Source organism: Streptopelia decaocto (assembly GCF_964273445.1).
Source record: "Streptopelia decaocto genome assembly, chromosome: 1".
Taxonomy (NCBI): domain Eukaryota; kingdom Metazoa; phylum Chordata; class Aves; order Columbiformes; family Columbidae; genus Streptopelia; species Streptopelia decaocto.
The window spans coordinates 208,559,789-208,576,751 of NC_138663.1; the positions used below are offsets into that span (position 1 = coordinate 208,559,789).

At 41.5% G+C, this 16,963-nt stretch overlaps 1 protein-coding gene across 1 annotated transcript in view; it reads right to left on the reverse strand.

Annotated features, from left to right (window-relative positions):
* Nucleotides 1-317: 317 nt before the first annotated feature.
* Nucleotides 318-16,963, reverse strand: part of ACER3 (alkaline ceramidase 3) — a 71,244-nt gene continuing 54,598 nt past the window's right edge. The window contains exons 8-11 of the mRNA XM_082076022.1: nucleotides 12,458-12,559; nucleotides 8,864-8,968; nucleotides 6,845-6,890; nucleotides 318-6,631 (exon numbers count right to left, since the gene is read on the reverse strand). Coding sequence (XP_081932148.1) covers nucleotides 6,578-6,631; nucleotides 6,845-6,890; nucleotides 8,864-8,968; nucleotides 12,458-12,559 — 307 coding nt within the window. The 3' untranslated portion in view covers nucleotides 318-6,577. The remainder of the gene's footprint in view (nucleotides 6,632-6,844; nucleotides 6,891-8,863; nucleotides 8,969-12,457; nucleotides 12,560-16,963) is intronic.

A 16,963-nucleotide genomic window follows, 5' to 3' on the forward strand; every position in this document is an offset into this window, starting at 1 on the left:
AGAATCGTAAAATCGTTTTGGTTGGAAAAGACCTTTATGTTCATCGAGTCCAACTGCTAACCCTGCCAAACTATGTCCCTAAGAACTGCATTTTAAATAACTTAGTTACTTCATTACAGAACTTTTAATCACTTCATTTTAAAATGTTTCTGTTTGGTGGATGGCTGCAGGCAAGAAGCCAAGATGACAGAAAAGCCAAGAGGACACAAATCCTGTCCTGCTTGTGCACCCACCAGCCAACACGAACCATCACACAGCTACTGAAGAGCATCAAGACTAACCAGCCAGCCCCAAAGCCATGAAACACCTGGGAAAAGTTGTATTTAAAACAAAATTCTTTAATAATTTGAACTATAAAGACACAAATTAGTGCTTGACTGCAGCATGAATAACAAATGAAATACATTAAATATTTCAAAGCTCCGGTGGTTTGCAAAACAAGATATGCTGATACATATAGGCCTAATGTTAGTTACCAGCTGGTTCCGTATGAAGAATCAATTCGCTGTATCAAAATTGTCAGTAAACATCGCTCAATGCAGCTGTGTTTTACAAGTCGACTGCTATTCATCTGTCACAGTGTCATTATCAATCTGCAACAATAGACTGAATTTCAGAAAAAACCCACACGTTAGAACTAATAGTGTCAACATTAGAAGGTTTGGTCACGTAACACACGGGGTATTTCGTGTCCGTTACAGGTGGACAAATGTTATTTGGTAAGACAGTAAACATCATCAGTGTGTTAAGCTGCATTCAATAGTCAACATCAAATAGTCAACATCAATTTGGAAGATCAAGAGAAAAATCAGTTCCTGTTCAGTCTAAGGAATAACTTCTGTTCATGCTGCTTGAAACCCTCTCTTCCAAAATCCAGGGAGCAATAGTACACACAACCAAAATTCTTCTGCAGCGACTGACTAAGGCTTTAATTTAGAAAACACTTTAGTGTATTATTTCATTTGAGAATGTATGAAAACCCATGTTTATTCAACATGGCTTTTGGAGGAACATATATCTGTCCCATGGTTTTGGGGAAAGAAGAATCTGAGATTGTGCTTACAGCTATTTTTGTGTTTTGGTGACAAAGGACAAATAATCGAAAGATCAAAATATCAAAAACCCCCGCATTTTTAAAAGCTCAACAATCTGCTCTAAACATCAGGAAGATTCAACTTGTGTGGAATATGTGCAAAAAAATTTGGCAGGCACTTTTTTAGGGTCTTGCATTAGCTGGATTCTGAACTTGGTTCTTCTTAAATATGCTATTATGTGCTTACTCAAATCTACGGACTTTCAACAAGTAAAAAAGGAGAGTACTGAAGTAAAGTAAGAAGTTCAGGTATCAGCCCTGCCCCCAAAATTGTACATATGGATCCAAATATCCCCAGTCCTGTTTGAAGCATCAGGCTGGGAGCTCCAGTAACCGGGCTCTGCATAAAGTGCTGGCTTGACCACTGCGCCCTCACACTGCCTGTCCTCGAACTACACACCCCAAAATAAACATCCCTCAACCAGCTTTAACCATCTGAAAAGATGCGATAGCATCAGGGGCGTGGGATTTGCAGGCACAAATCTGAGCCAAGCAGAGGCAGACGCATTACTGGATGTTTCTGGAGAACGACTGAAATGAGTTCCATGAGTCCTGCAGTAGCATTTTGAACAAAAAAACCCCACAAACTAATCCTCTACCTACCAAGAACCGTATGGACCCCAGGAGAAAGCACGGCCTCAGCTCTGAGAAAAGACTCGTGACAGAGAGATCAGGCACTTGGCAGGTGTAGGCAGTTGTGAGTGAGAAACTGAATAGAGAAACACAAACCCAGTGTCAATAGTTATACAGTATATTCGCTGCGGTTACGTGACGGACTCTCAACACAGCTGGACGTTCCAGATGGATAAGGAAAGAATTCATTCATGTACGAAACAATCTGTGTCATGTTCCATCCTCATAAAGCAACAGCTGAATCATCCACAATGAAGCGAATGTGGCAGAGTCGACATCGCTTCTATGGCGAAGAGCGCGGAGTCAGCACGGAAAGTTAAATGTATAAACAGCAAAACGTTCACGCCTGTAACGTAAGTATCTAAAGTGCAGTTATCGGGAGAGTGGTTGATGTAATATTATGGGATTCTGTGCTTAATCTTTTGTTATTCTCTTTCCATGTAAGATTTCTAAATCTCCTTCTGGCTTCTTGCTTCCCCTGGGTTTTTAAGACTCTGTCATTTATCCGTCTTCATACTGAAGTCTCACAGTTAAACAGTATATTGCAGTTAAAGCCTTCCACCGTCTGCTTATAAAGTGCAGATGGGGCTTTCTTTAAACCAAATGTTTTACCCGAATACATTGATTAAAATTATGGAGCACACATTCCACCCAAACGAAGGCGTGTTCCTGGGTTTTGAGGTCTAATGAAGAAAACAGCAGCGTTGCTTCATTACAGCTCCTCTTCAACTGAGAAGCGTTATACTGAACTGTCTCACCACCTGCTCTCAAATGCCAAAAATATATCCACAGAGGGAAATAGGTTTAGAAAAACCAGTATTGCCAAAATTCTTGACTGCAGACTAAACAAGGTTGTAGCAACTGTGAGAAACGCTTGTGATACGGGGAGGATTTCCTGTTGCTAAGAGTTTCATGTGGAAGAGTTGGCTGAAAAACTAATTCAGCTGTTCAAAACCAGGTTTTAGAAGCAAATGCGCTACAGCCAAAAGAATCAACTGCATTTCAAAGAATACAATTTCCCTTCAGCAAAAAAAGACAGGCCTGGGGATGAACACAGCGTAACGTTAAAGAGAATTAAAACTAATTACAAAGCAGCGTTTTCCGCCACATCTCTCGCAAAAACATGTAAAACAAATTGTACTGTTCGCATCTTAGCTTCAAATGGAACCACCAAAAAGGTTTCACTTGACCTGTCTGAATTAAAGTCCTACTTGTATCTCTTTCTAAAGCAGCCAGACCTCTGCACGCAGGTGAACAGCAGACTGGGCACAAACTGGAAGTGACGCTGAACAAACTGGGATGTCAATGGAGAGCGAATGGTCATCCAGGGATCGATACAATACTGGTGCCAACCTCAGGGGCTGGACATCACACGTCAGGCTGCTCTAACGTCTGCACCTTCAGGCAAACGTTAATTAAGGACAAAGGTTTTGTACGATATATGACAGAGGTAGATCAGCAAGCGATAAACTGCATATTCCATTTCTGACTATGGGACAGTCTAAATACTGGTGGGGAGCACTTCCCTGTGCTGAAAGAAGGAAAAGCATTAAAATGAAGTCCAGAGATCAGTAATACTGCTAACCAACAACACTGCCTTCAAAACACGGACGAGATTCCTCCTTGATGGCAGAATTCTGTTTATCACGTCTTATCTTCAGTTGTGGATGATGCACGTCTTGAGCTGTATCCAGAAAATCTCGATTCCCAGCATAAGATTGATCTGTACTGGGGGAATAACTTGGAATGTTTTTCCTCTTATTTCCAATTTCAGCTCACGGTCTGCAGAACTGCTGCTGATCTGTGCCAAGCTGGTGGTCATAAGGTGGTAGATTTTCTGGTTCTTCATAGATGTTAAAGAATAAGCGAGTTCACTGCTGTTAAATCTGTCCGATGTATCCTATAGGAGTCATTAAAAGACATCCGCTGTTTCCATAATTCCCTTTAAAGTAGCTGCTGTCTGAAGCCTACTCAAAAAACAGGATCAAAATGACCCACCTTACAAGATGTAGTGCAAGAAAAGTTCAGGATATGCTGCTGTAAGGTTTGTAGAAAAAAAAAATACAAGTGATCTAAATGAAAAGCACTTTAACATACATTTAACACGTTACAGGAGTAAGGACGTATGTCTTTCCAGGCACTAGAAAAGGCAGTCTGAATTTCAGCGCCGTGCAGTTAAACCTGGCTTGCTGTTTTCAGTATCACTCAGAAGATCGGTAAGGCAGCGGAAACAAAGCACCCATCACTTTAGACTATTTACGCTTAGAAATTACGTTTCTAAATGACATTCTTCAGGGTCTAACATGACCTGGAAGGGTGGAAGGGTGCTACAAGTGTGCGTGTTCTTGGTGATTTGAAATGAAGGAAGAAGCCAATTTGTCTAATTTTAAAGATAAAAACATCAGTCACATATGATATGTGAATGAAAAGCTATAGTAGCATAAAAATGAGCTTTTCCAATTTTTTTATGCTAATAATTTAATTCAACAAGATCTGAAAATAAACATACACTTCCCAGTCACAAATGTGTAGGAGAATCAACACATTTCTTTAAAATTTACTACTGTAGAGATGCCTTATTGATGAAAAAGTGGGTTTGCAGCACACTCTGGTTCCTGCAATTACAGACAAACCAAACAGAGCCCCTGGATGCTCCAGTAACAAAACTAAGGCCACTAAAATAAAGGTTTATTTTCTTAAAAATAACACCATACCTAGCAGATGTCAGAAATGACTGTTGACAGGTCTTGTTGCTGCACTGCTCCTATTGTGGGATCCCTGCCCTAACTTCAAAAATACATGTGGAACATGCTACTAATAAGAAAATCAGATACAGCGCGCTTGGGAGAGTCTGGAGGTGAATAGGCAGGCACTTCTTTTTAAGATATATTTTTAAAAAGGTTCTCAAATCTCTTTACAAAAAAAAATATACCTTCTGGAAAAATTAAAGATACTCAATCCAAGACAGCATTTTCCTACCGTTATGCTAGTTATTCCGATGTCTTTCAGTCTGAAGATCACTCAGATTTCCCAACACAGATGTGCTGACCTTGTCTACGGAACTGGAGCTGACTGACAATAAATCTCGTTTAAATTTTCATTCGAGAATCTTTATAGTGGCTGATTACGGATTGAAATGCGCCGCTATTGGAACGTGCTTAAATCTCACTGAATTCACCCAAAGCTAAGCATCTTTTTCTAGCTCTGAGTTTGGGTCTATTTGATCCCAAGAGCCCAGGATCAGTCACGTAACAAAAGCCACAATTTTATTTGGAGATTGACATCAGCAGGAGTGCTACTGATGGATACGGAAGGTGCAGAAACAGGAAAAAGAAGACGTTAAAAAGAGGAGACCGTTTTAGTTCAGTGTTGATTTCAGTGCAACAGCTGGAGCAAGGAGACTTAACACTAAGCCAGGATTTTGTGATCTGCGAGGCAGCTTTACAGCCACGCTCCTGTGCCTTGCTGCCGTGGGCACGTTTTAAATCAATACAGAATGGGATTTCTAATCAGTCTGAGCATTTATTTCCCCTTTTTCCTTCATGGCAAGAAGGATAAATCTCTCAGAGCGTCAGAAACAGATAAAAATTGCATAGCATGGCAGCTGGGAAGTCCAAGACAGACTCCATCAGCTGCCCCAACATCTGAAGGGTCAAAACCGCAGCCTCCAATATGAGGTATATTTTGAAAAACTGTGTTAATTCAATGTTTTCTTTATTCTTACCTATTAACTTCCAGCAGCTAGGTCAATAAAAATTGCAGAAACCAGAGGGTTTGTGCACCTCATTATTCCCCAAAATGTGATTTTAAACAGGTGGTCAACATTCCATAGTAACCACATGGTAGATTAAGAGCAAGTGAAGTGCTGCCAATTATATTTTGGGGTATCCTCAACATCAATCTTGTTCCTCACTCTTTCTTCTATATTTCTGAACAAGAAGAGGCTTCTGAAAGTCAGACCAATATTTAAGACTTGTAAAATAAGGGAAAGAGATGAACTCAAAGCTGAACTAGCACACGTCTAAGGTGTTTGTCAATCTATAGCATGAATAGGACATGGGGAGCAGAAAGTAGGGAGGTATGTAAATAATAATTATAAAAATAAAAACCTGTGTTTCGTGTTTTTATACAGTCACTCTGAAGTCTCTCGATGGTCAAATTAGGAATTCGGTTTCCACAAACGAACTAGAATCCCTACAATGCTTCACCACCTTAAGTGTCTTCTGGACTACAGAGGAAATGGAAGGTCGATACAAAATGAACTAAATGGCACAGGGAACCCAACCGTTTCGCTTAAAATATAAATTGCAAAGGAGGCTGTGGAAAAGCAAGATAGGATAAAGCCCCAAATCAATCATTACATACTTCATTAATTGTATAAAAGTGCAAGATTAAAGTAGTTCAGGTTAAGCATTCAGTTCACTATAGGCCACACAAATGCTTAGCTTGGCCATCAATGGCCCGTTTTTGTCATTCAGTTACTAATATTAGTTTAAACCACAGAGAGAACAACAACCGAATGAAAAACGTATGCAATCCACTTCAAAAATGGTTAGTTTTCTGTGACCAGCACGAAATATTAGCTCAGTATCGTCAGCTATACAATATATACATAAAAATATTGTGTCTTAAATCTTTTAACAACTTAGAATAAAGCTGTACTAAACATTATTTCCCTAGTGTGCCAACTCTTCGCTCTGTTCTCGCCGGATGGCCCAGGAAGACAGAGAAGTCCTTTGATAGCAACGGTACTTGAATTGATCCATAATTTTGACACTTCAGCCAGAATAAGTTGTTGAATCGCTTTATACAGCCGGGCTGGGTGATCGCATGTAAGTGCCCAGGTCTTGGTCAAAGCTTCTTGGGCGGCTCCACAATGAGAACGGGCCATATTCCAAAAACAAACTGTTAAAGAGAAAAATGGCAAGAGGGGAAAGATTTCTTAGAATATCGTGTCTCTTGGAACAGAAACCAAACGCTGCTAACAATAACTGCAACTGCATTTCTTGGGATATTAATAGATATTGGGTGTAATCAGTGAGCCCCGACGCCAAGTTCAATGATCAAGGTATCAGAATGCTGCAATGCATTAAAGGACATAAAATATTGCTTGCTTACCTTCACTTTTGGCCTGTGTTTCAGGAAAAGTGTCCTTGTGTATAAACTGAAGAAAAAGAGAAAAGCACACTTAAAATTTCATGTGTAAGACAACATATAAAATAATAATGTTTTACTAACCCTGGTTTTATTTTCTAACCCGGAAATAATTGCAGAGCTACCAATTCTGCCTATATTTACACAAAATAGGGGACTACAGTAAATCCTTCTGTGCTAGACTATGATTAGCAACTCATCTACCCTATTACCTATGTGGGGCGAAAGAGAGAAACTCAGAGAAGTAAATTTCCTCTCCAGTATGGAAAAGACTAAATGGAGACTAGAGCTTGACATTTTGGAAGGATGAAATTAAATCAGTGTACCACAAAATATAACAGATGTTAAGGAAGGGGGTGGGGTGGAACAGCATAGCTTGATTCTATATCTCATTGTTGGCCTTATACACCCTTTCCTCTCAGTAGATCTTTTCCTGTGCATGACCTTGCTGTTTTAAGCAGGTATCTGCCCAAGGTGTCATAGGTGATGCCTCTTGTGTGGCTGAGAAAATGCCAAGGAAAGTACGTAGCTCACTGGGGTCAGACAAACAGATCAGGCATCTGTACATTCCCTAAGGGCTAGAGGATGCAAATTCCAATTATTTCCTCTGTGCAGCACGCTGGAAAAGCCTCGCCTATGCTGTCCAAACTGCTTGCTTTCTGTAAGGAATTTGCTTTAAAATATTATCTCAAGCTGTTTTAGGGCCACAGATAACCTGCCAGCCAAAACGGAGCAGCTGTTTTGCACATACTGTGACATATTTTATATATACACAGGTACATATAGATCTAGATTAGTTCAAGAAGGACAGGAAACTGCTGGAAAGAGTCCAGCGCAGGGCAACAAAGATGCTGAAGGGAGTGGAGCATCTCCCGTGTGAGGAAAGGCTGAGGGAGCTGGGGCTCTGGAGCTTGGAGAAGAGGAGGCTGAGGGGTGACCTTATTAATGGTTACAAATATATAAAGGGTGGGTGTCAGGAGGATGGAGCCAGGCTCTTCTCGGTGACAACCAATGAAAGGACAAGGGGTAACGGGTACAAACTGGAACACAAAGGGTTCCACTTAAATTTAAGAAGAAACTTCTTCTCAATGAGGGTGCCAGAGCCTGGCCCAGGCTGCCCAGGGAGGTTGTGGAGTCTCGTTCTCTGCAGACATTCCAACCCGCCTGGACACCTTCCTGTGTAACCTCATCTGGGTGTTCCTGCTCCATGGGGGGATTGCACTGGATGAGCTTTCCAGGTCCCTTCCAATCCCTGACATTCTGGGATTCTGTGATATATACATGTAAAAAAGCTATCAGATCAGCTACTGGAAGTACACATATTTTTCTTGCATCTAGCTAGTTTAACATCTGATAAAAAGAAAAAAGGAGAATACCACATTAGACATAGAAAAACATAAGAAATCAAATTTCCTTAACTGCACAGAATGTATCTGTTAAACAGACATTTACTTAGTTACGGTTAAGCGGTAAAATATTATTTCATTATAGAATGAACAAATCTACAGAAATTCTTCAGATTCCAGCGTAAATTCTGTTTTTGTTCCTGGTTCCACTAGATGGTGGTATAGAGCAAAAACAAGAGAGGAAAATCCACTTTCTAATTTAGGCTCTGGTTTAAGTCTCCTCCTAAAACTAATGCCCTGCAAAAAAAAGGTTAGTTACGCTTCTAAACTTGAACATCTTTAAGTACTTCAGGATTGCTGCTCAAGAACAGAAAGGTATTCGTAGCTTATATTTTGAAACAAATAAATATTTTCCTGAAAAGACATGACTATTTAAAGATTAATTATTACATTTTGAAGAATATAAATTACGTTTAAAGAGTTTTTAGACCAGTTGCAAAGAGGAAGGAAAAACTCTCACCAGTTTATTAAGAAGTCATTTTCCTACTCTTTTGGCCAATACAACATTTTGAAGTAAATGTGAATGAACCTGGAAAACTCTTAAGACTGAACATTCAATTTATAAAACATTTCCTACCTTAGCAGGATGTGAAGGTAAGAGCCCAGGCCTGTGAGAATATGCCACCAGGCATGAAATTGTGTCACAGCTCCCACAACTGGAGGCATCCTCTCTCGTAGTGCTCTGCAAGAAAGAGATTTCATGTAATTTTGGGGTTTTTTTTCAAGCTAAGCAATCTCAAATCCCATTGCTTGATTGTCAGATCACGCGTTATTGTTTCCGTATCTCAGGGATGTGCTTCACGAGTGAGACTGCACGTTGTCAGGCTTTCAGCGGGGAACAGCACTTAGACATTACACACTACAGAAAGTTATTATAATAGCAAACTGGCTTTCTTTTATATATATATATATATATATATATGTATGTATATAAAGCAAGCACACACTTCTTCATACAATGAATGATCAGTTACTTCTGGACTCAAAGTTCAGGAAATATATTTATGGCATCCCACAGTCAAAGAACGGCAACAGAGCTGGGGAAGGGGCTGGAGCACAAGTGTGATGGGAGCGGCTGAGGGACCTGGGGGGTTCAGCTGGAGAACAGGAGCTGAGGGGAGACCTTCTGATATCTGAACTGCCTGAAAGGAGCTTGGAGCCAGGGGGGTCAGGCTCTGCTTCCCAGGAACAAGGGCCAGGACCAGAGGAAACAGCCTCAAGTTGCACCAGGGGAGGTTGAGGTTGGATCTGGGGAATAATTTCTTCCCCAAAGGGCTGTGGGGCATTGGAACAGGCTGCCCAGGGCAGTGCTGGAGTCACCATCCCTGGAGGGGTTTAAAAGATGTGTAGATGAGGTTCTTAAGGACAAGGTTTAGAGGTGGACCTGGTGGCAGTGTTGGGTTAATGGTTGGACTTGATGATCTTAAGGGTCTTTTCCAACCAAAACAATTCTATGATTCTATTCTGCTCCCCAAAGCTCTGAACTACTGTCCTGAGTTTAAGGTCTACAAGAGGAAATGGGATCCATCCACTTCGTATTTGGCAATCGCACAACATATTCTCCCGCTCCATAGAAGCTTAGCTTGCCTTTCACTGTTGTACTCTAAAGCCGGGACAAAATGTGTGTTTAGTGAGGAACTGATGAAAGTGGAGGGTCTGAAATACTCCACCAACATGCTTTGTATTTCACACAGTTATGGGGTGTGAGGGTAAGGGCTGGAGATAGGGACTGAAATGGAAGGAACTACATTTCCCTAATTTCTCCTGCTCAATGGGCTTCTGCAGGTAACACCTACTTCAGTTGATGGCAGAACAAATATTTGCATCTGCCCGTCTTCTCTTTCGACTTTCATTTCACATTCAGTCAAAACAAAATAGGGAAAAACGATCGCAGGTGTTAAGGAAGAAAAAGCTTCAGCTTCTGTAATACTTATTTACTGCTTGATGTTGTAGGGTTCAGTGTCCTGGACTAAACGCTAATCCCTGAGCTACCGCTTCGTTTCCAGAGCTGCTCAGTCACCAATACGAACAAAGAGCTTCAATTCAGTCAGCCCAGGAGTGACAGGGTGGAACACACAGACTGTCACCCCGGCACAGCCCCTGAGATTTTGGATGACAGGAAATCTCAAAGCTCAAATTCCAAAGTGCATAGAATACAGTTCCATGGAATACAGTTCCAAAGTGCCAAAATACAGTTTTGAACAGTAATGCCAAAACAGCAGGTAAGTGGATGATTCACAAGTTTCATCTTTAGAGAATAAAAAATTATAAGGAACTGGAATATATTTTCTCCAAACATTCGATTTACAATATTGCCTGGAAAAATTCAAGTCTCTGCAGACATCTGATTGAAGCTAGTAAACAAGTGTATTTATTTTCTTCCAGCGCCATAACCAAACAAATATTACAGGAAATACGCTAACTTATTTTTCCCTCTGCAAAATGAAGATGGAAAAAAGTACTTCAGCAGCTGGTGTAATTTTTGAGCTCAGGAACAAGTTCAAAAGCCCCACGGACCCGCAGGCTCAGTGAGTTGGGGGTTATGATCTCACCAGTGATGTGATGCAGCTGCAAAATCAATCCTGGTGCCAATATTTGCAAAGTCACAGTACACCCACCCACTCGTGTTGGCAAATAACTTTGCTATGCCATCTGTTTCCATGGCACTAGGTATTGTATTGATTTCACCTGTACTTTTAAAAAAGCTTCAAGAAAACTCTCAGTTAAGTTTTAATTGGCCTGACCTAGTGCAGGGATGACAGAGCCAAAAGGGAGAGATGGAACACACTGGATTTGTGACAGCACGCTATGATCTGGCCCTCACAAAGCAGCCTGCTAGGACAATTCTGTGCAGCACAGCAGCCTAACAGCGTATTAGACAGTCAAGAACAGATTTTATGGACGCCGGCATCAACCCTTCCATCTCCTCCAGCTTGTGGTGGAACACAAGTAGCACAATTAAGTGAAAGAAAGGTGCAGCTGTCCAGTTCCAGAGGAACATGCGTTAAGAGAACGTGGACCTGCTGGAGAGGGGCCAGAGGAGCCACAGAAATGATGCGAGGCTGGAACAGCTCTGCTGGGAGGACAGGCTGAGAGAGTTGGGGTGTTCAGCTGGAGAAGAGAAGCTCCACAGAGAACTTAGTGTGGCCTTTCAGTGCTTGAAAGAGGCTGAGGAGAAAGATGGGGACAGACTTTTGAGCAGGGAAAGGGGTGATGGTTTTAAACTAAAGGAGAGGAGATTCAGGCCAGACACAAAGAAGACTTTTTTTATAATTGTGGTGAAACACTGTCCCAGGTTGCCCAGAGAGGTGGTGGATGAACCATCCCTGGAGACATCCCAGGCCAGGCTGGACGGGGCTCTGAGCAACCTGATCTGGTGAAGATGTCCCTGCTCATGGCAGGGGTGGCACTGGATGAGCTTTGAAGGTCCCTTCCAATCCAAACTATTCTGTGATTCTATGACAACGACCTCTTGGATTGCTGTTCTTTCTTGCATGGACAGGATATCTACCCATATAGTGAGATGATGGTTTCCTACAAGCTTCATCTGGAGGCCTTTTTTTTAACCCCATTTGACACTAACAGAGATGAAGTCTCTTCTGGCCTCCCCTACAAGTGCTAAGCCCAAAGACTCCAGGTTAATAACAACAACCACCACGGTGTATTGGCTCACAGGGTTACTGTTCTTCTTGAGACACTCTAACAGCTGTTTTTTATTGGGGACAGATATATTGCAAGAGATATTTCTTTAACCTGCAGAGCTACTGCTTTTGATATTTTTGATATTTTCCTGGGAAATGGCAAGAGCAGAAATGAAAAAAGCAGGATAAAAACTCATTCAGATGAAGTCAACTGTGAATAGCATGCTTTGCTAAGCCACGGATGCTCAAAATTACTTCAGTGACATTACTTTCTCTCAATTTAAATGGAAGATAAAGAGAAATATCAATTATTTTTAAAAATAAAACTATTCATGGATTAAAAAAAAACATTAAAAGGCTGCTGAGTGCTGAACTTAGTAATGAGCAAACGAGATAAAACACTTGTAAATGTTTTGTAGGCAGCATGCCACACATACCATGAGATAGGCTTGAATATACACCACAGAAAAAACAAAGCTTTATGCCAAAAAGCTATTAAAGAGCTACCCGGACTAAGTGAAATAACTCACCTTAATTTATCACAGAAAATGTTGTCCACATTCCAGAGAAAAAATCCCATTAAAAATACAGTTAAAGATGTATAGCCTAGACCTCTAAGCCATGGGTATACCCTAGAAAGACAGGGGGAGAAACAATGCAAAGTTTAGTCCAAGATTCTTCAAAGGCAGCTTTTCTGTATCATACATAATTACTATTACATCCAAATAAACTGCTTTATTATTTTGTTCCCAAAAAGAAAAACATCGACTTCAAATCTCATCTATTTAAGTATTGTATTTTACCTCCTTTCCTCTCTCCTGAATTCACACCGAGACTGGTCTTGTTAATGTTTCACCCTATATTTCTAATTGTTCCCCTAAATACTGCTCTCTCCTAACGCAAAAAGTGGGAAAACTGAAGTTGGCTAAAAAGGTACTAACTCTTCTGTCCCATGTATAATTTTTCAGTTAAAAAACATTCACGTTACAAATTAGGATTCTGCCAAAATAGGCAGCTCTCTTCCAATATTACACACGATAACCCTATACTAGGGGAATTGTTTAAATAAGGTCTTTCGAAACGACTCGTAGTGTTTTGTGAACGCAGACCGCCGTGACGAACAACTAACCAAATGAATGGTTGTAGGAAACAATCATTTCTTGTTGTGTTATATCGTTGAGCGGGATGGAAAAATGTCGCTTTAATTTTCCTCTTTAGAATATGGGCAACACATTGAAGAAATGAGATGCAATAAAAGGCATTGTTAATAAATTTACCCTTAATATCTGCAATCAGGTGGGAGCATTGTAAACTACCTACGTGGAAGTTGGTAACATCTGTTCCTTTCCCACTAATAAGACAAATCCAAAAGCAAACCCAATTCCAACCCTAAAAAGCCCCCATGAAATATTTCAAGTTATTTTTAAGCATTATGAATGCACAGTTTAGATTCTGTGTTAAAACACATTCCTGAGCTGCTTTTTCTCCATTAGGTTATATACACGGTGCGTGTTTCAGAGCTGTGAGCGTTGGCAACCAAAATGTGCAAAACACAACAGGTAGAGCCTCTTCAACAGGGTAAACTAATAAGATACAAGCTGCACAGGTCCACAACATGTACTGCCAACATAAACTAGCAGAATTGTTATTTGCTTAGTCTAATAAATGCATGGAGCATCATGCAGTACATGGCAGAGGCTACACTGTAATATTCCCAACTCAGTGCTCTAGAGATATAAGCAAGCCCAGGACATGAAAGAGCACTAAATGGTATGTTATACACGCTGGTAATTAGGTAATTATAACCAGAATTGTTCGGGGAATAAATAGTGTTGTTTTGTGAAGGAATGAGAGAGAGGTTGGCATCTCTTCTGAACTGGGAACGTGCTTTGTGAACAGAAAACAACGTTTGCCAAGTTGTAATGTCGGGGAGGAAGCAGACCCAAGAAATAGATGAAAAGTGTGGGGGGAAACAGACGGCAACAACAATAAATGATGAGGACAGGAGGAGGCAGCAGCCTGGAAAGAATAACATGCTGTTCTTTGAGATTTTTACTCCAAGCTCAGAGCAACTTCAAGCCCACACTAAGATATATGAGTGATAGGAAGTGTGTCCAGCAGGCCCAGGGCAGTGACCGTCCCTGTGCTGGGACCTGGGGAGGCCAAACCTCGAATCCTGGGGGCAGTTTTGGGCCCCTCACCACAAGAAAGGCCTTGAGGTGCTGGAGCGAGTTGAGAGAAGGGAACGGAGCTGGGGAAGGGGCTGGAGCACAAGTGTGATGGGAGCGGCTGAGGGACCTGGGGGGTTCAGCTGGAGAACAGGAGCTGAGGGGAGACCTTCTGATCTCTGAACTGCCTGGAAGGAGCTTGGAGCCAGGGGGGGTCGGGCTCTGCTCCCCAGGAACAAGCGCCAGGAGCAGAGGAAACGGCCTCAAGTTGTGCCAGGGGAGGTTGAGGTTGGATCTGGGGAATAATTTCTTCCCCAATGGGCTGTCGGGCATTGGAACAGGCTGCCCAGGGCAGTGCTGGAGTCACCATCCCTGGAGGGGTTGGACAGATGTGTAGATGAGGTTCTCAGGGACATGAGAGGTTGGTTTAATGGTTGGAGTCAATGACCTTAAAGGTCTCTTCCAACCAAAATGATACTATGATTCTATGATTAAAGAAGAAACAAATTAAGCAGAAATCAATGTCTATATATAAGCTGGAAGAGGCTTGGACAAGTGCTAATACTACCAATGGAAAAACAGGAATATGTTTTAGTGACACAGAAGAAATAAATGAAAGAAAGGAAAGGGTATCTTCTGGCTGGCACAGCTTCTCTAGCAGAACTAATTTAAAATTAGTAGTAGTTTAGTTAAAATTTAGAAGTAGTTTAAACGTAGTTCTCTCCCCATCCCAACTTTCTAACCAGTTTGCATAGTACGATCAAAGGGGGAAGCAAGTCTTGTTGCAATGAAGTGATCCAGCTAAATAAGAAAACACACTCCAAACCCTTAATATCAAAGACAAAATGTAGGTGAAACTTCAGAAGCTTTGCTATAAGAAAGTAATAAATGATACCCTGGGAGGGAGGATGGTGGTGTTATCGACAGTTGTTGACAGAAGACAACAAAATGTTTCAGAAATAATAAGAATGCACAAGTGTGTGCAATGTGCACAACTGGAATGACTGTAGGACCATGGGTTTGTCTACACAGAAAGAAATTTAATCTAAGTGACTAGATCTGTGCTAAATCCTTGCATAAGAACAAAATTAAAATGACCTGAACTTGATTCAACGTAATTTTGCTTGGAAGTAAATTAAGGGAATATCACTTAAGATCTCTAGGTTAGGATTAAAATTTCCATCTTCATGGGTTTGAAAAATACCTTTAAACTAATGATTGTTTCTAAAGCAGCAAGCAACATGCTATCAGTTTTAAGTGCTTAGAGTGTACTATCAGCAAGTTAGCTGGTGACACCAAGCTGGGAGGAGTGGCTGACACACCAGAGGCTGTGCTGCCATCCAGAGACCTGGACAGGCTGGAGAGTTGGGCGGGGAGAAATTTAATGAAATAGAACAAGGGCAAGTGTAGTGTCTTGGATCTGGGCAGGAACAACCCCAGGTTCCAGTGTAAGTTGGGGAACAACCTATTAGAGAGCAGTGTAGGGGAAAGGGACCTGGGGGTCCTGGGGACAGCAGGATGACCATGAGCCAGCACTGGGCCCTTGTGGCCAGGAAGCCAATGGTACCTGGGGTGTATTAGAAGGGGGGTGGTCAGTAGGTCAGAGAGGTTCTCCTGCCCCTCTACTCTGCCCTGGGGAGACCACATCTGCAATATTGTGTCCAGTTGTGGCCCCTCAGTTCCATCAGGACAGGGAACTGCTGGAGAGAGTCCAGTGCAGGGCAATAAAGATGATTAAGGGAGTGGAGCATCTCCCGTGTGAGGAAAGGCTGAGGGAGCTGGGGCTCTGGAGCTTGGAGAAGAGGAGACTGAGGGGTGACCTCATTAATGTTTACAGATATATAAATGGTGAGTGTCAGGAGGATGGAGCCAGGCTCTTCTCAGTGACAACCAATGATAGGACAAGGAGTAATGGGTTCAAACTGGATCACATAAGGTTCCACTTAAATTTGAGAAGAAACTTCTTCTCAGTGAAGGTGACAGAGCCTGGCCCAGGCTGCCCAGGGAGGTTGTGGAGTCTCCTTCTCTGCAGACATTCCAACCCGCCTGGACACCTTCCTGTGTAACCTCATCTGGGTGTTCCTGCTCCATGGGGGGATTGCACTGGATGAGCTTTCAAGGTCCCTTCCAATCCCTAACGTTCTGTGATTCTGTGTGATTCTGTGAGTCTTCTTGCTTAAAAAAGTCTGTCAACATTTACACTTGGTCTGTGGGGATTTCTTGGGAAAAATCAATCCAAATTAACTCAAATTGCAATTAGAAGGTGATTCCGTGAATCTACTTTAAATTCACACCTTTGTTAAATTCTTCCTTGTATTCCTAGACAGATATGTGTATAACTTGAAACAAAGTTTAACAAAAAGAGCATTTACAAAGAAGACAGTAGAGAAAAATCAGAAATTTTCAGGGTCAATCCCCAAATACCTGAGAACACCATCTATTCACAGAGCAGAGATGGGAGAGGGCAACTAATGGAGAGCTAAAGGTATCGGTTTATTACAATGCTGACTCAATCTTTCTTCACTTTGACCCACCAACTCTGTGCTCTGCTGATTCTCATGCGTCCCAATGTTTCCTAACATTTTAAATACCCTTTTGTTTGTCATAAACAGTTCAAATTTCCATAACATATACCTAACTTTACCCAGTCAAAACTGCAATGAAAACTATCATTTAACCTTCTGTGTTATCTTTTATATTTGATTTTTAGATACTTAAGTAGGGAAAAGGAAAACATTAACTGATGGTTCAACTCTGCAGTCTTACTCTCACCTTTCTCCAAGTTTCATCACTAGATTTTTTTTTTACACTGGTAATAAAACTCCCATGTTACCCAGCAATATGAAGACAGAAACTCTATTCCACTTG